The following is a 22,346-nucleotide window of genomic DNA, read 5'->3' on the forward strand; positions in this document are numbered from 1 at the left end:
GGTGTGGAGGAGGCGTGGTCTGGGCTGGGGAGGCTTGGCCGGCGTGGAGAGAGGCGTGGTCTGGGCTGAGGAGGCGTGGTCTGGGCTGAGGAGGCGTGGTCTGGGCTGGGGAGGCGTGGCCGGCGCGGATAGGGCGTGGTCTGGGCTGGGGAGGCGTGGCTCAGCAGGAGGCGGGGCCGGGGAAGGCTGAGGAGGCGTGACCGAGCGCCGCGCGAGAGGGGCGGGCCTTCTGCCGGAAGAGGCGTGGCTTCGTCCCGGAAGGGGCGGTGCGGGCCGGCGGCAGGCCGCGGCGGAGCGGAGCGGGACAGGAGCCGGTGCCGGGAGGCGGCGGGAAGCGGCCCAGCGGGGCCAGGGCCGGGCCCGAGCGGGATCCAGCGGGGCCGAACCGGGCCGGGGCGATGCCGAGCAAGAAGAAGAAATACAACGCACGGTTCCCGCCGGTCAGCGGAGAAGGCCGGGGCCGGGCCCGGCGCGGGGCGGGGGCCTGGCATCACCATGGCAACGGGGAGGGGTGGGCGGTCCCGTGGTGCTGGGGAGGGGCGTGGCTTAGGGAGGGGAGGGGCTCCTTGGGGGTGGAGCCTGAGGGGTCGAGGGTTGGAGGGGGGGGTGTCTCGTCTGTGCAAGGGCGTGGCTTCGAGGAAGGGCGGGCTTTGTGGGAGTGGGCGTGGTCTATACAGGGGGGAGGGGCTCACTCCCCTCCCATTTACCGGGCCCAGGTGGGGGTGTGGCCACGGCGGGAGGGGGGTGTTGGAGCTTGAGGGGGTTTGGCCTCGTTTTGGGGCGTGGCCTGAACGAGTGGGCGTGGCCTGTGAGGGCGGGCTCTTTCCAGGCTCAGGTGAGAGGGTGGAGGTGGGGGTGTGGCCTCAGGGGGGAGGGGGCGTGGTTTGAGGGGTGGGGCTTAGTCGAGTGGGTGTGGCCTGTGCAGGGGGAGGGTGTATTGTCCCTCCCTCCTTTCCAGGCCCAGGTGAGAAGATGGAGCAAAGGGGGGGGGGGGGGGGGGCGTGGCCTCGGTTTGGGGCTGGGGGGTTGCAAAGTGGGCGTGGCTTTCGCGGGGGCGTGGCCGTGCCTCAGTTTCCCTTTTCCCCCTGTAGGCGCGGATTAAGAAGATCATGCAAACGGACGAGGAGATCGGGAAGGTGGCGGCTGCTGTCCCCGTCATCATCTGTATCCTCCCGGGCACCTGGGTCCCCCCCAGGGTCCCCCCACACCCCAGATTCCTGGGTCCCCCTTGGTTTCCCCCTGTCCCCAGACACCTGGGTCCCCTCAGGGTCCCTCCCCCCCGACACCTGGGTCCCTCTGGGTCCCTCTGGGGTCCCCCCCACCCCAGATTCCTGGGTCCCCCTGTCCCCAGACACCTGGGTCCCCTCAGGGTCCCTCCCCCCCAACACCTGGGTCCCCCTGGGTCCCTCTGGGGTCCCCCCCACCCCAGACTCCTGGGTCCCCCTGGGTTTCCTCCTGGGACCAGACACTTGGGTCCCCTCAGGGTCCCATTCCCCTGGATGCCTGGGTCCCCCCTGGGCCTACCCCAGTCTCAGACACCTGGTGCCCCCAGGGTCCCCCCCCACCCCACTTGCCTGGGTCCCCACGCCACCAACACCTGGGTTCCCACAGGTTCCCCCCCTACCCTGGCCACCTGGGTCCCCCCCCTGGCCATTAGGTAGCCCTGGGTCCCATGGAGTGGGGGGGATTTGGTGGGGGTTGGGCTCCCCCGGGGCTGGGGGAGGGGCCCAGATGCCTGGGTCCGTGGGGGTCCTTAGCGGCTCAGCCCGGGCTCTGGAGCTTTTCCTGGAGTCACTGCTGCGAAAGGCCTGTCACGTCACCCAGTCCCGTAACGCCAAGACCATGACCACCTCCCACCTGTGAGTAACCCCCACCCGGATGCCTGGATCCCCTTTGCGGGGGGTGCAAAAGGGTCCCCCAGGATGCCTGGGTCCCCATTGCGGAAGTGGGGAAAGCTCCCCTGGGGGTCAGGGTCCCTTTGGGGGTGGGGAAGGCACCCCCAGATGCCTGGGTCCCCTTGGAAAGGGTGCCCCCGGACACCTGGGTTCCCTTTGGGAGTGAGGAAGGGTCCCCTGGGGTGTCAGGAAGGGTCCCCCCAGATACCTGGGTCCCCTTTGGGGGTGGAGAAGGGTTCCCCAGGGTGCCTGGGTCACCTTTGCGCTCCCTGCCTCAGTTTCCCCACTTCTCCCCCAAAACTTACAGACAAAATTGGAGCGGGGCTTAGGAGTGAGGGGTGGGGCTTGTGGATGGGTGTGGCCGATAGGCGTGGTCTGTTGAGGCTCCGCCCACTTTCCAGGAAACAGTGCATCGAGCTGGAGCAGCAATTCGACTTCCTGAAGGATCTGGTGGCCGCCGTACCCGACATGCAGGGGGACGGCGAGGAGCCCCACGGCGAGGGCGAGAGGGGACCCCGAAGGTGGGCCGGACGCCTGGGTCCCCCCCAAATACTGGGGTCCCCTCCCCAAACACCCAGATTCCCCCCTGGATGCCTGGGTCCCTCCCAAATACTGGGGTCCCCTCCCCAAATACCTGGGTTCCCCCCTGGATTCCTGGGTCCCTCCCAATTACTGGGGTCCCCTCCCCAAATACCTGGGTTCCCCCCTGGATTCCTGGTCCTTCCCAAATACTGGGGTCCCCTCCCCAAATACCTGGGTTCCCCCCTGGATGCCTGGGTCCCCCCCAAATACTGGGGTCTCCTCCCCGAACACCTGGGTCCCTCCCTGACATGTTGGGTCCCAACGGGGTGCCACCGGGATACGGGAGGGGGGATCCCCCGGATGCCTGGGTCTTCAGGGAATGGAGTTAGGGGGCCTGGGGGGGGGTTCTCCAGATGCCTGGGTCCCCCCCAAATACTGGGGTCCCCTCCCCGAACACCTGGGTCCCTCCCTGACACCTGGGGGTCCCAATGTGGGTGCCACAGGGATATGGGGTCGGGGGGGTGTCACCTGGATGCCTGAGTCCCTGTGAATGGGGTGTTGGGGCGGGGGTGGGGGCTGGGGTTATGGGGGCTCCCCCAGATGCCTGGGACCCCTCCCCGGACGCCTGGGTCCCCTGATAAAGGGGGGGGGGGTCGGGGGGGGTCTGTTCCAGGGGTCGCCGCCCAGGCACCGGCCGGAAGAACGGGGGTCCTGGGGCGAAGGGGAAGGACCCCAAACAGTCGGGGACGGACTCGGAGCAGGAGGTGGGGGGGAAGGGGGGGGGGGGGGCAGCATCCAGACACCTGGGTCCCCTTTTTTGGGGGGGGGAGGGGGGGGGGGAGAGAGGGGGTGTCCCCTTGGAGGTAGGAGGGTATCCGGACGCCTGGGTTCCCTCATTTGGGCTGGATACCGGGGGTCCCTTAAGGGTAGGGGGGTGCCCTGGGGGGGGGGGTGTCCGTTGGAGGTGGGGAGGGGGGCAGCCGGATTCCTGGGTCCCCTGGAATGGGGGGGGGGGGGGGGGTGTCCTCTGGGGGGTTTGGGGGGGCACCTGGATGCCTGGGTCCTCTGGGTCGGGGGGGGTTCCCCTGGAGGTAAAGGGGTGCTCGGACACCTGGGTCCCTTGAGGGTGGGGGATTCCTGGGGGGTTGGGGGGGGGGGGGGGGGGGGGGCACTCAGATGCCTCATTTCCCTGGGGGGTTGGAATTGGGGTCCCATTGGAGGTGGGGGAGGGGGTGGGAGGGTCTTGCTGGAGTTGGGGGGGGTCCCAGACGCCCGAGTCCTTTCGCTGTCATCGTGTCCCCTCCCAGGAGGATCCCGAGGACAGTGACAGCGACGGGGAGGAGGAGACGCCGCAGCCCCCCCCGGCCCGACCCCCCCTCAACTTTGCCAGGTACCAGCCCCCCCAAACGCCTGGGTCCCTTTTTTTGGGGAGGGTTGGGGGAGGGAGGGGGTGCACCCCAATACCTGGGTCCCTTCAGGGTGGGGGTGGGGGGTGAGAGCACCCCAAAATCTTGGTCTTTAAAGGGGGGAGAAGGGGGTGCCCCCCCCAGGCACCTGGGTCCCTTTTTGGGGGGGGGGGAGGGGAGAGGGGGGTGCACCTGGATATCTGGATGTGTTTAGGGTTGGGGTGGGGGAAGAACACCCCAAAATTTGCATCTTTAAGAGGGGGTGGTGGGTGTTGTGTCCCCCCCCCCCAGATGCCTGGGTCCCTTTTTTGGGGGGGGTGGGGGTGCACCAAGATGCCTGGGTCCCTTTAGGGTTGGGGTTGGGGGGAGAGCACCCCAAAATTTGCATTTTTAGGGGGGGATGGTGGGTGGCCCCCTGGATGCCTGAGTCCCCTGCCTGGGGGGGCTTGGGGGGTGTGTGAAGCAGCGTGTGTCCCCCCCCCCCGGACGCCTGGTCCCTTGCGGGGGGGGGGGGGGGGGCTTCTCCCCGAAACCCTGGGTCCACTGACCCCTCTCCGCAGCCCCGGGGTGCCCTTCGCGCCGCTGGGACCCCCAGCGCTCCCGGGGGGGCTCCCCCCAGCCCCCGGCCCCCCCCGCGCCCGTGAGGAAGAGGAAGAAGAGGAAGACTACGACTCCTAGCACCCCACCCCCACCCCCTGGTTTTTTTGCCCATTTATCCAGGATTTCAACCATTTGGGGCTAGCGTCGCTTCCCAGTATGGTCTTACTGGGAAGTGGGCCTCGGACCAGTTGGGGGCTGGGAGCGGTACTGGAGCACTGGGAGTGTCCCCCCCCCACCATCCCGGCCCCGCTGGGTTGAGGGCACTGGTGTGATGAGTTGTGTCCTTTCTTGGGGGGGGGGGGAAGGAGCTCAGCCTGGGGGGGTCCCCCCCTCTCCTGGATGCTTGGGTCCCCTTTTTGGGGGGGGGGGGGGGGGGGGAGGGGCGGGGGGCTGGGAGTTGGGGGGGGAGGGGAGGGGGATGGTTTTGGGGCCCTTTGTGGCTTTTAACGAGTCGGGAGGTTTTGTATCGGCTCAATAAAGTTCCCGTTTCCATACGCCTGGGTGCCCCCCCCCCCCCCCCCCCCGGACCCCCCAAAACCACCTGGGTCCCCCTTATTGGGGGGGGGTGGGGGGGGGGGTGTTGGGGGTCACCCGAATTCCTGGGTGTCCGTCCCGTCCCCCGTCCCCCCCCCCCCCGAAGGCCTGGTTCCCTTCTCGGCCGTTGGAGGGCAGCAAAGACCCTGCGGGAGCGGCCTATAGAGGCCTATAGGAGCCTATAGGGTTCTATATAGGAGCCATAAGGACCTATAGAGGGATTATAGAGATCTATAAGATCCCCCAGGACTTAGAGGATCTATAGGAGTCTGGGGGGGGGGGGGGGTATAGGGACCTAAAGGAGCCCACAGGAAAGTTTATAGGGGCCTTTGGGGGGTTTATAGGGTCTATAGGAGCCTTCAGAGGGGCCTGTAGAGGGATTATAGAGACATATAGGATCCCCCAGGATTTATAGAAGCTATAGGAAACTATTAGGGGGGTTATAGGGACTTAAAGGAGCCCATTGGAGAGTTTATAGGGGCTTATAGGAGCCTTTAGGAGCCTATAGAGGGATTATAGAGACTTATAGGAACCCTTAGGACTTATAGGATCTATAGGAGTCTATCGGGGAGGAGGTTATAGGGACTTAAAGGAACCCATAGGATAGTTTATAGGGGACTATAAGAGCCTTTAGGGGATTATAGAGACCTATAGGATGACCCAGGACTTATAGGATCTCTAGGTGTCTATTGGGGGGGTAGCAGGGCTTATAGGGACTTAAAGGAGCCCATAGGGGAATTTATAGGGGCCTTTAGGGGGGTTTATAAGGCCTATAGGAGCCTTTGGAGGGGGTTATAGGGACTATAGGAGCTCCTGAGGGGTAAAGACACCTACAGGAGCCCATAAGGAGGTTTATAGGAGCCTGTACAGAATATATAGGAGCTCATAGGGGGCGTTATGGGGATCTATAGGAGCCCAGAAGGGGTTTATAGGGAGCTATAGGAGCCATAGGGAGGCTTATAGGGCCTCTAGGAGACTATAGAATGGTTTATAGGAGTCTATAGAAACCCGTAAAGAATCTGTAAGGGTCCATAGGGGGGCTATAAGGGATCTATGGGGGAGAAATGGGGCATTTAAAGGGGTGTATGGGGGCCACAGGGGATATAGAGGGGGCTATAGGGGGGTCTGTAGGGAATCTATAGGAGTCTGTGGGGGGTTTATAGGAGGCTGTAAGGGTCTGTTTGTAGGAGCACAGGAGAGACCTATAGGTGTTTATAGGGATGTATAGGGGCCAGTAGGAGACCTTGGAGGGGCTCGTGGGGGACTCATGGGCCGTCTATAGGGTCCCCTGGGAAGTTTTAGAGGGGCTATAGGGGATCCTTAGGGCCGCTATGGGCACCTATAGGGGCTCTCGGGGGATCTATAGGGCCCCTGTGGGCAGCATTGGGGCCTTATAGGGGTTACTTGGGGGGGACAGCAGGTGGGTTGGGGGGGGGTCCTAAGCCGGGGGAGGGGCGGGGGGAGGGTGTGTGATCTATAGGGGGACCTCCCCTATAGGGACTCTATAGGTCCCTGCGGGCACGTGTGGGGCCGGCGGGCGGGGGGACCCAGGCGTCCGGTGGCCCCAGGCGTCCGGGCGCCCGCGGCGCTGGAATCCGCCTCCTCCCCCCTCCCTCGGCCTAATCCCGGTGACACTTTAACCAAAAGAGCCGCTTTTCGTCTTATATAACGGGGCCAGCGGCCGGGGGGACCCCGGGGACAGGGACGTCACCCCAAGGAGGCCAGGTACCACCGGACAGCGGGGGGGGGGGGGGGGGGACACTGAGGGGCATGGTGGGGACACGGGGATGGGTTGGGGACATCACAGAGGGGACATGGGATGGGTTGGGGACATCAGAAGGGGGACAGTGGGACAGGTTGGGGACATTGTGGGGCACGGTGGGGACACGGGGATGGGTTGGAGACATCATGGAGGGGTTGGGGACATCACAGAGGGGTTGGGGACATCACAGAGGGGACATGGGATGGGTTGGGGACATCATGGAGGGGTTGGGGACATCACAGAGGGGACATGGGATGGGTTGGGGACATCAGAAGGGGGACTTGGGGACATTGCGGGGCATGGTGGGGACATGGGGATGGCTTGGGGACAGGTCGGGGACATCATGGAGGGGGCCTGGGATGGGTTTGGGACATCAGAAGGGGGACAGTGGGACAGGTTGGGGACACTGGCACAGTGGGGACGTGGGATGGCTTGGGGACATCAGGGAGGGGTTGGAGACATCGTGGAGGGTCATGGCATGGGTTGGGGACATCGTGGAGGGGACAGGTTGAGGATCTTCCGGAAGTGATGTTGAGAAGGAGCATGGTGGGACGTGGAACAGGTTGGGGACATGAGGGAGAGGGTTGGGGACATTGAAGCGAGGACAAGTTGGGACCATCAAGGAAGGGTTGGGGATCAGGGGACATTGGGGACACCAGAAGAGGGTACATGGGGATGAGTTTGGGACATTGAGGGGATGGGGATGTTGGAGAAGGGACACAAGGACCAGGGGACACGGGGCCAGGACCTGCCGGGGACATCAAAGAAGGGACCCTTCACCTTGGGGACACGGGAGTCACAGCTGGCCGGATGTCCCTGTCCCCAGGGAGCTGGGCTGAGGTGGAGCAGGAACAGGGACACGCTGGGAGGGAACGGGGACATCAGGAAGGGTTGGGGACGTGTGACGCAAGTGATGACACTGTCCCTGTCTGAGTCGTTCCCCGGTGGTCACCATGTCTCCCTGCTGTGTCCCCATGGTCCCTGTCCTTGTGCCGGCCCCGTGTCCCCTCCCCATGTCTGACGGGTGCCACCACAGTCCTCTGTTTGCCCCACGTCCCCATCCCCATGTCTTTGTCCCTGTCCCTGTATCCCCCGTCCCCGTGTCCTGCTGTCCCCACCTCCACGCTCCTGCTGGTGTCTGACCCGTGTCCACACAACACTCATGTCCCTGTGGGTGGCAACGTCCCCTCTGATGGTGTCCCTGTGGGTGATGGTGTCCCTGTGGATGGCAGTCTCCCAACAGGTGATGGTGTCCCCATGAGTGATGGTGTCCCCATAGGTGGTGGTGTTCTCCATGTGTCCAATGATGTCCCTTTGAGTGATGGTGTTCCCCATACCCTGGTGTCCAGTGGTGTCCCCATGAATGATGGTGTCCCCATGAGTGATGGTGTCCCCATGAATGATGGTGTCCCCATGACTGATGGTGTTCTCCATGCCCCGGTATCCCTGTGTCCAGCAGTGTCCCCATGAGTGATGGTGTCCCCGTGTGTGATGGTGTCCCCATGATTGACGATGTCCCCATGAGTGATGGTGTTCCCCGTACCCTGGTGCCCAGTGGTGTCCCCACGTCCAACGCTGTTCCCATGGGTGACCATGTCCCTGTGGTTGATGGCATCCCAACGGGTGATGGTGTCCCCATGGGTGGTGGTGTCCGCATGAGTGATGACGTTCCCCATACCCTGGTGTCCAGCAGTGTCCCCGTGTCTGACAGTGTCCCCACGTCCCAGGATGCCGTTCGGGGCGGTGCTGGAGCAGGTCGGGGGGCTGGGACGCTTCCAGGTGCTGCAGACGGCGCTGCTGGCGGTGCCCATCCTGCTCATGGCCAGCCACAACCTGCTGCAGAACTTCACCGCTGCCGTCCCCCCCCACCGCTGCCATGTCCCCAGTGTCACCCCCGGTCCTGGTACCACCCCAAGTGTCCCCACTGCCACCCCAGGGCCACCCGGATCCACCCCTGATGGCACCTCAGCAGCCTCTGATGTCACCTTGAGGTCCTCCAATGCCATCCTGAGGTCTCCTGATGGCATCTTGGGGTCCCTTGGTGCCACCCTGAGGTCCCCTGATGGCAACCTGGGGTCTTCCAATGGCACCCACATCCCTGATGCCACCCCTGTCACACTTGATGGCCCACCGGGGTCCCCTGATGGCACCCATGTCCAGCCTGATGCCACCTTGGGGTCCTCCAATGGCACCCTGGGACCACCTGATGCTACCCTGGGGTGGTCCAATGGCACCCTGGGACCTCCCGATGCCACCCTGGGGTCCTGCCGGCGCTACGTGGCCTCGTCCCTCGCCAACAGCAGCACTGGCCCCTGGCCCACCGAGCCCTGCCACGATGGCTGGGACTACGACCGCAGCATCTACGTGGCCACCATCGTCACCGAGGTGGGTGTGGGGATAGGGGAGGGAGAGGTAGGGAGGGGTGGAGGATGGGAAGATGACCACGGTGTCCATGTGGCTGCCAACTTGTCCAAGGTGGTGACAGGGATGGAGGGATGGAGCCGTATGGAGATAGAAGGGTGGAAATGGAACCATATGGAGATAGGGGGTGGAGATGGAACCATATGGAGATAGGGGGTGGAGATGGAACCGTATGGAGATGGAGAGGAGGAGATAGAACCATATAGGGTTGGATGGATGGAGATGGAACCATATGGAAATGAGGAGATGGAGTCATATAGGGTCAGAGGGATGGAGATGGAGCTCTATGGGGATGAAGGCGTGGAGATGGACCCATATGGGGAAGATGGGGCTATGGGGATGATGCGGGATGAAGGTGGTGGAATAGATGGATGGATGCGCAGGAGAAAATAGGAGGGACTGATGGGTGGAAGGAGATGGCAGGTTGTCCTCACCTCATCCTCATCCCCGCAGTGGGACCTCGTCTGCAGCTACCGGCAGCTCCGGCAGATGGCCCAGTCCATCTACATGGCCGGGGTCCTGGTGGGTGCCCTGGTCCTGGGGGGCCTCTCAGACAGGTAAAGGCAGCAGAGACCCCTCCCCGTGTCTCAGTTTCCCCATGGGGCCTTGGACAGACCATCACCCAGTGGCACCCAGTGGCACCCAGTGTGTCCCCGTTGCAGGTTTGGGCGCAAGGCCATGTTGATGTGGTCCTACCTGCAGCTGGGGGTGATGGGGACATGCACGGCCTTCGCCCCCAACTACGCATCCTACTGCATCTTCCGCTTTGCCAGTGGCATGGCCCTCTCCGGCTTCGGCCTCAGCATTGCCTGCCTGGGTGAGGGGACAGGGAAGAGGATGACCATGGGGACCTGGGTGGGGACAGTTGGCATGGCCATGGGTGGGGACAACCTAATGGCCATGGTTGGGGATGTCCCAATGGCCACGGGTGGGGACATGAGCACGGCCACGGAGAAGGACATCACCATGGCCATGAATGTGGATGTCCCCAGTGGCCATGGACGGGGACAACCCAGTGGCTGTGGTTGGGGATGTCCCAACGGCCACGGATAGAGACATCACCATGGCCATGGAGAAGGACATGGCCATGGATGTGGATGTCCCCAGTGGCCGTGGGTGGGGACAGTGATAAGGATGGCCACGTGGCTCTGGGTGGGGACAATCCCACCCAGAGATGGAGATGTCCCTATGGCTGCTGGTGGGGACATCACCATGGCCATGGATGAGGCCATATGGTGTGGACACATCTGGACATGATGGGGAGGCCACACTCACAAGAAGGGTCATGGAGGGGTGGGACACCAAGTCAGACGTGTCCTCGTGATCCCTTGCAGTGGTGGAGTGGATCCCCACACCCTATCGCACCATCATGGTGGCCATCACGGGCTTTGCGTACACCCTGGGCCAGATCCTGCTGGCCGGCGTGGCCTACGCTGTCCCCCACTGGCGCTGGCTCCAGCTCACTGTCTCCCTGCCCTTCTTCATCTTCCTCCTCTACTCCTGGTAGGACATTTGCATACCTCGGGGAAGGCCATGGGGACACATGGGGTTCTCTTCGTGCCTCAGTTTCCCCCTCGTTGGCTACAGGTGGTTGGCTGAATCCGCTCGTTGGCTGGTGCTCTCGGGGAGGGCCGAGAGGGCTGTGAAGGTCCTACAGCGAGTGGCCAGGATTAACAAGAGGAAGGAAGAAGGGGAAAAGATCACGGTAGAGGTATGGTGGCCCCATGGTGAGGAGGTCTTGGTCTCCCACCCCTGTCTCCCACCAACCTCTCCCATTTCCTCCCCTCTCCCAGATCCTGAAGTCCAACATGAAGGAGGAGTTGGCTGGTTTGAAGTCCTCCTACACCATCTCCGACCTGGTCCGGACCCCAGTCATCCGCCACATCTTCTTCTGCCTCTCCATCGTCTGGTGGGACTGGGCTGGGCTGGAGAAGACCAATGGGGCTGAGGAGGAGGAGGGAGGGACAGATGGTTGGATGGATGGATGGTTGGGTGGACGGGTGGATGGAAGGGTAGATGGACAGATGGTTGGTCAGATGTACAGATGGATGAATAGAAAGATGGACATCTAGACAGACAATCAGGGGATCCAGACACCCAACTGTACCAAGCCCTCTTCTCCTCCACCTGAGACCCCCGCCCTGTCCCATGCGATGGTGACATCCCAGGGAGGTCACACCACCTCAAGGTCCATGCCTCTCTCTCTGCCCCGCTCCAGGTTCTCCATCAGCTTCTCCTACTACGGGCTGGCCATGGATCTGCAAAACTTTGGTGTCAGCATTTACCTCATCCAAGTGATTTTCGGCGCCGTTGACTTCCCGGCCAAAGTGGTGGTGACCGTCTCCATGAGCTACATTGGCCGGCGGGTGTCACTCATGGCGGCCCTCTTCTTGGCGGGGCTGGTCATCATTGCCAACATCTTTGTCTCCACAGGTGGGTGTGATGGAGCGATGGGGGTCTTCTGCACTGCTCTGTCCAGCCACCCATGTCCTCACCAGTCCATCACAAAACTCTGCTTTGGTCTTCACCCATCCATCCCTTCTCCATCTCACCTACCTCACCATCCATGCTCTCATCTCTCCATCCATCCATCCACCCAACCAACTATCCAACCCTCACTCACCCACAGTATGGTTGAGGTTGGAAGGGACCTCTGGAGGTCACCTGGCCCAACCCTCCTGCTTAAGCAGGGCCACCTAGAGCTGGTCACCCAAGACTATGTCCAGATGGTTTTGAATATCACCAGGGATGGTGACTCACCATCTCAGAATCCACCCATCCATCCACATCTCCAACCATCTATGTCTCCATCCATGTCTTCATCCATCCATGTCTTCATCCGTCCATCCACGTGTCCATCCATCCACATGTCCAACCATCCACATCTCCATCTTTCCATCCATGTCTCCATCCATCCATCCATCCATCCATCCATCCATCCATCCAATTACTTCTCCAGCTCTCCATCCCTATGTCCTCCCTTCTTTCTCCTTCCCACCATCACCCAACCCCTGAGGTGGCTCTTGCCCAAAAGCAGAGTCCACCCCGTCCCTCTCTCTGCCCCAGAGCTGCAGACGGTGCGCACGGCGCTGGCCGTCATCGGCAAGGGCTGCCTCTCCGCCTCCTTCAACTGCGTCTTCCTCTACACCACCGAGCTTTACCCCACTCCCATCAGGTAAAACCCCATCCCCGTGACCCCACGGTGGGGCAGGTCCCCCGTCACCCACCCGTGACACCCCCCAGGGTGGGCTCTGCTCCATGTTGACCCCCCACGGTGCCGGCAGGCAGACCGGGCTGGGCTTTGGCAGCACCATGGCCCGAGTGGGTGGCATCGTGGCACCGCTGGTGAAGATGATGGATGAGTACTACCCCTTCCTGCCCCCTGCTGTCTATGGGGTGGCCCCCGTGGTGGCAGCCGTGGTGGCCGGCTTCCTCCCAGAGACCCTCAACAAGCCATTGCCCGACACCATTGAGGAGGTGGAGAGCAGGTGGGAACGTGGGGGGAAAGAAGGGATGGGTGGATGGATGGATGGATGGATGGAGTGGTAGATGAATGACTGGATTTTGTGAATGGATGGAGAGATGGTGAACTGGATGAACTGGGTGAACTGGATGAACATGCTGATGGATGGAGGGATGGGTTGGTGGACAAAGGGGGTGGGGTTTTAGATGGATGATGGTTGGATGGATGCATGGATGATTGTTGGATGATGGATGGTTGGTTGGATAGATGGATGGATGATCATTGGATGGTGGATGGATGGTTGGATGAATGATCATTGGATGAAGGATGGATGATCATTGGATGAAGGATGGATGGACTGAAAGATGAAGGGATTTTGGATGGAGGGACAGGTTGATGTGCTGAGGGACAAGTGGACGGGCGCACTGGCAGAAGAACCACTGATATAAGCGGATGGACAGATGGATGGACACGGTGCAGGCTGCTTCCCACCCTGCTGGTGGCTCACCCATCCTGCCATGTCTGAGGGACCACCCTCCTCCTCACCTTCCTCCCTCCAGGGCCAAGCAAAAGAAGACGGATGACCCCAAAGAGAAGATTCCCCTCCAGCCCCAGGACAAGGCTCCACGGAAGGAGGCCTGAAGGACCATGGGGTGCGGGGGGACAGCATCCTATGCCCGGCCACCGGCAACCACCCTCCCCCATGGGTCCCCACAGCCTTGTCTGGGGATGGGTATGAATTCGCTGCCTGCCCCATGGCTGGTGACCTCCCTGTGTGGGGCAGGGGAAGTCCTTGGAGGAATAAAGCAGCCCTGGTGGGGACAACGTCTCGGGGTGTTGTCTGAGCCAACCCAAGGTCACCTCCAATAAGATGACACCCAATAACCATATCTGAGGTCACCTCTGATAGGACAATGCCTAAGAACTGTGTCCCTGAGGTCACCTCCATAAAGATGGTGCCCAAGAACACCACATTGGAGGTCACCACCAATACGGTGACACCTCATAACCTTGTCCTGAGGTCACCACCAATAAGATGCTGCCTAAGAACACCTTGGAGGCCACCTTCAATAAGATGACGCCTCGTAACCTGGTCCCTGGGGTCACCTCCAATAAGATGGCACCTCAAAATGCCCACGCTGGAGGTCACCTCCAATGATAACTCATAACCTTGTCCCCAAGGTCACCTCCAATAACGTCTTGCCCAAGAACACCACACTGCATGTCACCTTCACTAAGATGACACCTCATAACCTTGTCCCCGAGGTCACCACCGATAAGATGGCACCCAGGAACATCACGTTGGAGGTCACCTCCAACAAGATGACACCCAACAACACCAAACCCACCCAGTAGAGGGGTCCCCCAAGTCTCAGAGAAGAAGGGGAAGGGTGAGGAGCTCCCAAATCCCACCCCAGCCCCCTCCCAGCAGCCCATGGGGCTGCCGCCATGATGCCCCTTCCCCGATTTCCGCCCCCCCCGAGGCCATCCTGGCCCTTGCTCCTGTTGCCGATGTGTTCCTTGGCCCCATCAACCCCCTCCTTGGTCCAACCCCATCAAAAATTAACCCCCCGGTGGAGAATGTGCTGACCCAAGCAGGGCCACCTCCGTCAGCACCTTTTGGTCCCCTTTCCACCACGGAAATTGCTAAAATTTAACCCAACAGGGCCGGTGAAGGCCATACGTTGGCCCAAGCCAAGAGTTGTCCCCCCTCGCCCCAGAGCCGTTCCAGGATGCTCACCTGAGGGTACCCCTTGAGCCAGATGAAGGAGGTTGGTCCCAGATGGCTCCTCTCCAAAAGCCACCTTTTTCCCTCAGAAAAAAAAGCAATTATTTGCTTTCTTCCTGCTCCGATTTTGCCCTGTTTTGGGGATGTTTTGGCTGCCAGGACAAGGGGAGGGAGGTGCTGCCCATGGCTTTGGCTCTGGCCACCCTTTGCTGGTGCTTGGTGGCCCCTGGCCACCTTCGCGTTGTCCTTGCCTGCACTTTTGCCTCCCTGCTTTTGCCTTTCTCCTTCTGGGAAAAAAAAAAAAAAAAAATTAGAAAAAAAACCCCACCCCAGATGTCAAATATTAACCCCAAACAGCCGGTGGTCGGGTTATAAAGGAGACCACCCCCGGCGCCTGGGGAGTGAGGACACCGCTGGAGCCTGAGGAGCATTTTGGGAGGTGAAATCCATCCCTTTTGGGGCAGGCGTGCATGGCTGTGGGGTGTTCCCGGGGTCCCACGGTGGCAGCATGGCTTTCGCCAGCCTCCTGGAGCACGTGGGGGGCATGGGACGCTTCCAAGTGGTCTCAGTGCTCCTCCTGTCCCTTCCCGTCTTCATGATGGCAAGTCACAACCTTCTGCAGAACTTCACAGCTGCCACCACCGACCATCACTGCCGGCTTCGTTGGGAGGCCAACGCCACCGGCCTCGACCCCCAGGACCTGCTGAGGGTCTCGATTCCTCACGGTGAGCGGTGCCGGCGCTTCGTGTCACCACAGTGGTGGCTTTTGGAGGCCAATGGCTCAGCTCCCAACAGCAGTTGGCTGGAGACAGAACCCTGCCATGATGGTTGGACCTATGACCGCAGCATCTTCACTAGCACCATTGTCACCGAGGTAGGATGGCAGCAGTGGTGGGGTGGGATATGGGGCTGGTGGCACGTTTCACCCAATCCTGTGTGCAGTTCCCACCTTGAGGCACCAGCGAAGGGTCCACTGTCATCACCACGTTGACTTCTTCCAACTGGAGCATCTTCCCCACTCAACCCCTTGGTAGAGGCACTCAACGCCATGAGAGCTCAGGACAAAAATGGGGGGGATGAGGGAGCTGGTGGCCATCAACAAGGGGATCAAAAATGGACCAGGTGACCCCCCGGAAGGAGCTTCAACCATGGGGATACTGGGAAGGGCAACCAGGTGTTTATTGGCACCTTCTTGGTGTTTCCGTTGGCCACCCTTTAACTCTTGCGTTGGGTCAGCCCTACCAGCCACCATGGCCAGTTTTGGGGGGCAGGAGGGAGTCCAGAGGTGTCTCCCCCCGGTCTCTGACCCACCCCATGTCCTTGTCCCTCGCAGTGGGACCTGGTGTGCAGCTCCCGGGGCCTGAAGCAGTTGGCCCAGTCGCTCTACATGGCTGGCGTCTTGGTGGGCGGCATCATCTTCGGGGGTCTCTCAGACAGGTGAGGAGGTGGGACAGCATCATGGGGGTCACCTCGCCCCCTCTTCCTCCTCCTCACCCCCTCTTCCTCCTCCTCACCCCCTCTTCCTCCTCCTCACCGCCCAGGTTCGGCCGCCGGTCGCTGCTCATCTGGTGCTACTTTCAGATGGGCACCACGGGGACATGCTGCTCCTTCTCCCCCACTTTCAGCGTTTACTGCCTCTTCCGCTTCCTCACGGGCATGGCCTTCTCCGGCATCGTCCTCAACAGTGTCTCCCTCTGTATGTGGCCACCACCAGCCCCACGGTACTGGCCCAGGGCACCCTTCCTGCTCTGCTCCACATCTCTCTGCGTGTGTCTCGGCAGCTTTGGAGTGGATGCCCACCCGCACCCGGGCGCTCGCGGGGACCTTCATGGGTTACTGCTACACCACGGGGCAGTTCCTGCTGGCCGGGATCGCCTACGCCGTCCCCGATTGGCGTTGGCTGCAGCTCACCGCATCCCTGCCCTTCTTCTGCTTCTTCCTCTACTCATGGTGAGGAGGAAGAGGAGGAAGGGAGTCATGGATGGAAGGAGGGATGCAGGGCCGGAAAGATGGCAGGATGGATGGATGGATGGAGGGAGGGATGGTGGGATGGATGGACAGATGGAGGGATGGAGAGATGGATGGGGGGACGGATGGATGGAGGGATGGTGGGATGAATGGATGGACAGATGGAGGGATGGATGGAATGATGGAGGGTTGCATGGATGGGCAGATGGAAGGAAAGGTGGGTGCAAAGATGATAGATGGATGCATGGATGGAAGATGCAAGGTTGGATGGAGGGAAGCATGGAGAGATGGCTGGAGGGGTAGATCACTGGGGACAGGGTCACAGGGATGGTGGGATGATCTGTGGGCTCCTGTCCCCCATCTCCTCCACAGGTGGCTAACAGAGTCAGCTCGCTGGCTGGTCATGGTGGGCAAGTCCCAGCAAGCCCTGAAGGAGCTCCAGAAGGTGGCCAGGATAAATGGGAAGAAAGAAGAAGGGGACAAGCTCGATATAGAAGTAAAAGGCTCTGTGTTTTATAGGGCGGTGGTGGGGAAGTGATCTCCACTCTCATGTAGAGGGCCAACAGTGGGGCTCCCCTACACCCATCTTTCCAGCCCCTTAAATGACCAGCCATCCCTGTAGACAACTGTCTGTCCGTCCGTCCGTCCATCCATCCATCCATCCATCCATCCATCCCTTTATACAACCATCTATCTCCATCATCTCCTTCTACATCGTCTCCTTCTCCATCCATCCCATCCATCTAGCCCCATCATCTCCATCTCCATCCACCCAGCCCCTCTTACAACCACCCACCCACCTATCCACCATCTCCACCTGATCATCTGTCCCTCCATCTCTTGGTCCGTCCCTCCATCCCTCCTCCCACCCACCCTCCCCTCAGCCTGCCCAGGGTTTAATCCCCTGTCGTCTCCCAGCTCCATCCTGGTTCCCTTCTCTCTGCTCCTCCCACCCCAGAGTCCCCCCCCTCTCCCTCTAGGCCTTGAGGTCCTACATGCAGAAGGAGATGGCTTCATCGGGGAGTCACCACACGGTGGTTGACCTGGTCCGGACGCCCGTTGTGCGCCGCATCTCTTGTTGCCTCTGCTTCGTGTGGTATGTCTGGCGGTGGAGGACATCAGTGGGTGGTTGTCTATGTCCCCCCCAAGTTGTTGATCCAGCCACCCCACTATCCACCCCTCCCCAAACACCTCCTGCATCCACCCACCTTAGCTGGGTCCATATTGGAAAGGAAAACCGAGTCACGGTGCAGGACTTGATCAACAGAGTACTCCAGGAAGGGACACAGAACTCCTGGCTGGATCCCATAGAACAGGGGATGGTGTGTGACCCCCACATCCCACCCCACACCTCCCAACCAGTGAGATCTGTCCCCTCTTCTTACCTCTTCTTGGCCTAGGTTCTCCACCAGCTTCGCCTACTACGGGTTGGCCATGGACCTGCAAAACTTTGACTTCAACATCTACGTGATCCAGCTCATCTTTGGGGCCGTGGACATCCCAGCCAAGCTGGTCTCCATCCTCACCATCACCTACGTGGGGCGACGCTTCACCCAGTCCGTTGCCCTCATCCTGGCTGGCTTGGCCATCTTGGCCAACACCTTGGTGCCACGAGGTGAGGACTGGGGGTGGTGCCCGTGGTGTCCCCTTCATCTCCAGCCCATAAGGCACCATCTGGGAGGGCCAAAACAAGCTCCACCCTTTAACACAATTCACAGCCTGAGTGATTTTAGCTTTTTACGGGCGATTTGCCTGAAATCCTGATGTTTGGGGTCTCCTCTCTCCATTACCCACTGTCAACCCAACCCAACTCCAACCAGTGACACCAAAGTGAGTCCCAGATGTCCTGTCCTCATCCCCACAGACCTGCGGATACTTCGGACCGCCTTGGCCGTCTTCGGTAAGGGTTGCTTGGCCGCGTCCTTCAACTGTGTCTTCCTCTACACGGGTGAGCTCTACCCCACCGTTATTCGGTAAGGAGTTGGGGTGGAGGTTGGGGGAGGTGATGGGGTGGCCGTGACCACACGAGCTGGTTCCTCAGGGCCTCTCGGTGTCCTACAGGCAGACGGGTATGGGGTTGGCCAACACCATGTCCCGGCTGGGCAGCATCATGGCCCCCTTGGTGAAGATAGCGGGTGAGGTCTTCCCTATGTTGCCCTTCATCATCTACGGAGTGGCCCCAGTGGTGTCGGGTCTGGTGGCCATCTTCCTGCCGGAGACACGGGACATGGCACTGCCTGAGACTGTGGAGGAGGTGGAGGGCAGGTGGGATTGGAGGGACGGAAGGACAAGGGGAGAGACGGGTGGACACAGGGAGGGATGGATGGACGGGTGGACACAGGGACGGATGGTGGGAGAGAAGGACTGGTTGGACTTGGGGGTGGAAGGATGGAGGATTGGTTGTGTGAAGGGATGGATGGATGGATGGATAAATGGATGGATGGATGGATGGATGGATGGACACATGGACAGATGGATGGACAGGAAGAAGACTAAGGCAATGGATGGATGAAAGGATGGACAGACGGATGTCTATGAAGATGGATGGAGAGGTCAATGGGGAAGGAGGAGGACCAGCAGCATTAAAACCCACCTGTCCCCCCAAAAAAACTGCACTCCATCCTCCCTCTCCCCCCAGGACCCAGCCCCAGAAGGATGAAGCCCAAGATCTCCAGATCCCACTTCAGCCCACCCAGTCCAGCAGCACCACGGGGCCCTGCTAGTGCCAACCACTCCGGGGGACCCCCAAACCCCTCCCTGACCCAGCAGATAAAGGAGCAGGAGTGGGTTCGGGGGGGGGAGTTGCGTCCCCCCCTAGAAGAGCAAAGGGACAGCGATGACCACGGACACCTTCTTGCACGGCCAAGGAGGGGACCCAGGCGTCCTCCTCTCCATGTGGGACTGGGGGATGGTGCCTCCCCTCCAACCACCGCTTCATAGGATGGTTTTTCTGTGCTGGAATAAAAAATAATAAAAGCAAAAAATTCGTGTGAAATGCGGCCGGTGGGAGGGAGGGTGGTGGTGGTGGTGTTGTTTTCCCACGGCCACGGGGGGTCCCGCACAGCCTGACCGTCCCGCCCCAAAGGAAAATATGGGACCCAGTGGGGTGCTGTGGCCTCGGCACCACATGTTCCCCCCGCCTCCACTGTCCCCTCCTCCCCTCTGAATGTGCCAGAGCTGCGAGGGAGGGAGAGTCACACTCAAGAGCATGAGGAGGACCCAGGAGTCCTGAGGACCCACGTATCGGGGTGCCCAGGGATCCCCAGGACCCAGAGATCCCAAGGATCCAGGGTTCCGGACATCCAGATGTCCCAAAGATGCCAAGGACCCAGAGATCCTGGTCCCCACACCTCTCAAGGACCCAGACATCCCAAGAATCAAGGCATCTGGGTGCCCAGATGTCCCAAGGACCCAGCCAGCCCAAGGACCCATGCTTCTGGTCACCCAGCACCCACCGCACCCTCCTCTCCAACCACCCAGCCAGCGAAGATCCAGGTGTCCTGCCCCTCGAGCCACCCCCAAGTCCCCTGGTCACTGCCCCATTCTGCCTACGCTCTGCTGCCTCCCACTGCCCTCCTGCCCGGGGTCCAAGGGGCTCCCAGGGATCCAGTTCAGGGCCCCCAGGGACTTTGCCCCATGAATCAGCCACCATGGATGGTGAAAACAAGCTGGGGGAGGGCTGGGGTGGTCCCCATCCACCTGGGCTTGGGGGTGTCCTCATTGAGGAAGAGGATGGAGAGGATGGGATGGCCCCAGGGAGCCATTGGGCATCCCTGGTTGGGGACTGGCCTGGCTGGCGCCGGCGTTTCCACCTGACGATCGTCTCCACTGACCCATAGTGGGATCTGGTCCCACCAGAGTCAAACGTTAACTGGGACCGGAGGTGGCTTTAAATAGGAGGGGGGACAAGGAGGGGGACGGGGCCAGGGCTGTGGCCATGGGCAGCCGTGGGGCCAAGGGGTGGTAGCTGCCAGCAGACGGGTCTGGGGAGTGGGGTTTGGTGCTGGGAGAGGTTGGGAGATAACGAGAGTGACGGGAGATAACGAGCACAACAGACAGGTGAGTGGATCAATAGAGAGATCAATGCATCGATCAGGAAAGAGAGGGGCCAACGGGCTGGTCAAGAGTGACATTAAAGCTCAATAGATTGATCAATAGAGAGAAAGACTGATCAACAGAAAGATTATAGGTCAAGAGATTGATCAATAGATTACGATTGATCAATAGGGAGATTAAGATTGATAGATTGATCAATAGAAAGATTATATGTCAATAGACTGAGATTAAAGATCAATTAGATGGATCAATAGAGAGAAAGGGATCAATGGAAAGATTATACGTCAATAGATTGATCAATAATGAGATTTAAGTTCAACAGATTGATCAACAGAGACCAATAGATCAATCAATAGAAAGATTAAAGGTCAATAAATCAATCAATAGAAAGATTATAGGCCAATAGACTGGCCGATAGAGAGATTAAGATTGATACATTGATCAATCGAAAAATTATAAATCAATAAATTGATTGATAGACCAAGAGATTGATCAACAGAGGTTGATCAGTGGATCATGGTTCAATAGATTCATCAGTAGAAAAATGCAGACCAATAGATTAATCAATGAATAGATTATAGATCAATTTATTGGTAATAGGGATACCCAGACCATCAGATGGATCAATAGAGATGCTGTAGGTTGGTCAATAGATCAATAGATTGACCAATAGAAACATATAGACCAATGGATTGATCAATAAAGAGAGAGATTATGGACTAATCAACACATTATAGATAATAAAGATATAAAGATCAATAATTCATCGGTAGAGAAAGAGCTCGTTGGTTTGATCAATAGGGAGACCAATAGATCGACCAATAGAGAGGGGGAGATCCAGAGACTGATCAATAGACCTACATAGACCTATAGATTGATTGATCAGCAGATAAATCAATCGATTAATAGGGTGAGGAGTCAATAGACGGGCAGAGGGACGGGGGAGCAGATCAGCCATTTGGGTGATGGTTGGCATGGATGATAGAGAAATCCATTGATCGATTGATCGATCAAGGGGCAAAGGACGGGCAGAGGAAGAGGGAGGGAGGGACAGAAGGGCAGAGGGAGGGAGGGACAGAGGGACGGAGGGAGGGAGGGACAGACGGAGGGACAGCGGGTGGCCAGAGAGACCGAGCCGGAGCCCGAGAGAGCGGCAGAGAGAGGGAGAGGAGCCGACCGGCTGGTAGGGATCAATCGATCGCAGGGGATCAATGGAGGGATGAACCCATCGAGAGACTGGTAGGACAGAGGGAGAGAGGATTGATTGATTGATTGATTGATTGATTGGTTGATCAATAATGAGGGGGAGAGAGAAGGCAGAGCAGTGAGGGGTAGAGATGATGGCAAGAAATAAAGAACCAGTGGTCGATAGATCAATAGAGACTGAGATCAATCGACAGACTGGTGGGTCGATTGATAGACAATAGGTTGATAGATTGATCGATAGACAATAGATCTATAGATTGATAGATTGATAGACAGAGAGACTGACAGGTTGATGGACTATTGATAGGTCAAAATACTCCAATAGATCAATAGAGATTGATAGATTCATAGTGACACTGATTGATACAGTGATTGGCAGATCAATAGACTGATCAATCGATTGATTAGTTGGTTGATCAATAATGGGGGGGGGAGGAGGGAGAGCAGCGAGGGGCAAAGCTGACAGCAAGAAATAAAGAAGCAGCGGCTGATAGATCAATAGAGACTGAGATCGATCGACAAACTGATCGATTGATCAATTAGATTGATAGATCGATAGACAGAGAGACTGACAGATTGATGGACTATTGGCAGGTCAATAGACACCCCGATAGATCAATAGTGATCGATCGATTCATAGTGACGCTGATTGATAGAGTGATCAGCAGATCAATAGACCAATCGATCGACCGATTGACCGAGGCACTGATAGATCAATCGAGGAACCGATAGATCGATAGATGGACAGACTGACAGATCGGTACCAGATGGACTGATGGCCCCA

General features: G+C 59.3%; 3 protein-coding genes across 4 annotated transcripts; all 3 read left to right on the forward strand.

The window, feature by feature from the left end:
- The first annotated feature begins 398 nt into the window (after positions 1 to 398).
- On the forward strand, positions 399 to 4,501 carry DRAP1 (DR1 associated protein 1). The gene is made up of 7 exons (XM_074167067.1): positions 399 to 440; positions 1,092 to 1,164; positions 1,766 to 1,859; positions 2,297 to 2,416; positions 3,091 to 3,181; positions 3,725 to 3,807; positions 4,384 to 4,501. Exons 1-7 carry the CDS (start codon positions 399 to 401, stop codon positions 4,499 to 4,501), a joined length of 621 nt encoding a protein of 206 aa, XP_074023168.1.
- Positions 4,502 to 7,922: 3,421 nt separating this feature from the next.
- LOC141477890 (solute carrier family 22 member 6-A-like) lies at positions 7,923 to 13,245 on the forward strand. 2 transcript variants are annotated; one of them, XM_074167063.1, is made up of 11 exons: positions 7,923 to 8,017; positions 8,447 to 9,104; positions 9,594 to 9,697; positions 9,803 to 9,957; positions 10,475 to 10,643; positions 10,728 to 10,851; positions 10,934 to 11,049; positions 11,359 to 11,573; positions 12,207 to 12,315; positions 12,425 to 12,628; positions 13,164 to 13,245. In XM_074167063.1, exons 1-11 carry the CDS (start codon positions 7,977 to 7,979, stop codon positions 13,243 to 13,245), a joined length of 1,977 nt encoding a protein of 658 aa, XP_074023164.1. In that variant the 5' UTR covers positions 7,923 to 7,976. The 2 variants fall into 2 exon arrangements, with proteins under 2 accessions (XP_074023164.1, XP_074023163.1); XM_074167062.1 differs by lacking the exon at positions 7,923 to 8,017 and having other exon boundaries at positions 8,448 to 9,104.
- A 1,595-nt stretch (positions 13,246 to 14,840) lies between these two features.
- On the forward strand, positions 14,841 to 19,023 carry LOC141477891 (solute carrier family 22 member 6-B-like). Its single transcript, XM_074167064.1, has 10 exons — positions 14,841 to 15,206; positions 15,666 to 15,769; positions 15,874 to 16,028; positions 16,114 to 16,282; positions 16,673 to 16,796; positions 17,281 to 17,396; positions 17,701 to 17,915; positions 18,165 to 18,273; positions 18,362 to 18,565; positions 18,939 to 19,023. Exons 1-10 carry the CDS (start codon positions 14,841 to 14,843, stop codon positions 19,021 to 19,023), a joined length of 1,647 nt encoding a protein of 548 aa, XP_074023165.1.
- The last annotated feature ends 3,323 nt before the right edge of the window (positions 19,024 to 22,346 follow it).

Source organism: Numenius arquata, unplaced genomic scaffold (assembly GCF_964106895.1).
Source record: "Numenius arquata unplaced genomic scaffold, bNumArq3.hap1.1 HAP1_SCAFFOLD_1184, whole genome shotgun sequence".
NCBI classification, from domain to species: domain Eukaryota; kingdom Metazoa; phylum Chordata; class Aves; order Charadriiformes; family Scolopacidae; genus Numenius; species Numenius arquata.

Excerpts from the sequence above, each read along its gene's own strand:
- LOC141477891 (XM_074167064.1), top strand. The coding sequence starts at position 14,841 with ATGGCTTTCGCCAGCCTCCTGGAGCACGTGGGGGGCATGGGACGCTTC. Across the intron at positions 16,029-16,113 it reads CCTCAACAGTGTCTCCCTCT|CTTTGGAGTGGATGCCCACC; the intron begins GTATGTGGCCAC and ends GTGTCTCGGCAG. Across the intron at positions 18,274-18,361 it reads CTCTACCCCACCGTTATTCG|GCAGACGGGTATGGGGTTGG; the intron begins GTAAGGAGTTGG and ends GGTGTCCTACAG.
- LOC141477890 (XM_074167063.1), top strand. The coding sequence starts at position 7,977 with ATGAGTGATGGTGTCCCCATAGGTGGTGGTGTTCTCCATGT. Across the intron at positions 9,698-9,802 it reads CTGGGGGGCCTCTCAGACAG|GTTTGGGCGCAAGGCCATGT; the intron begins GTAAAGGCAGCA and ends TCCCCGTTGCAG. Across the intron at positions 12,629-13,163 it reads ATTGAGGAGGTGGAGAGCAG|GGCCAAGCAAAAGAAGACGG; the intron begins GTGGGAACGTGG and ends TCCTCCCTCCAG.
- DRAP1 (XM_074167067.1), top strand. The coding sequence starts at position 399 with ATGCCGAGCAAGAAGAAGAAATACAACGCACGGTTCCCGCCG. Across the intron at positions 441-1,091 it reads ACAACGCACGGTTCCCGCCG|GCGCGGATTAAGAAGATCAT; the intron begins GTCAGCGGAGAA and ends TTCCCCCTGTAG. Across the intron at positions 1,165-1,765 it reads TGCTGTCCCCGTCATCATCT|CCCGGGCTCTGGAGCTTTTC; the intron begins GTATCCTCCCGG and ends TTAGCGGCTCAG.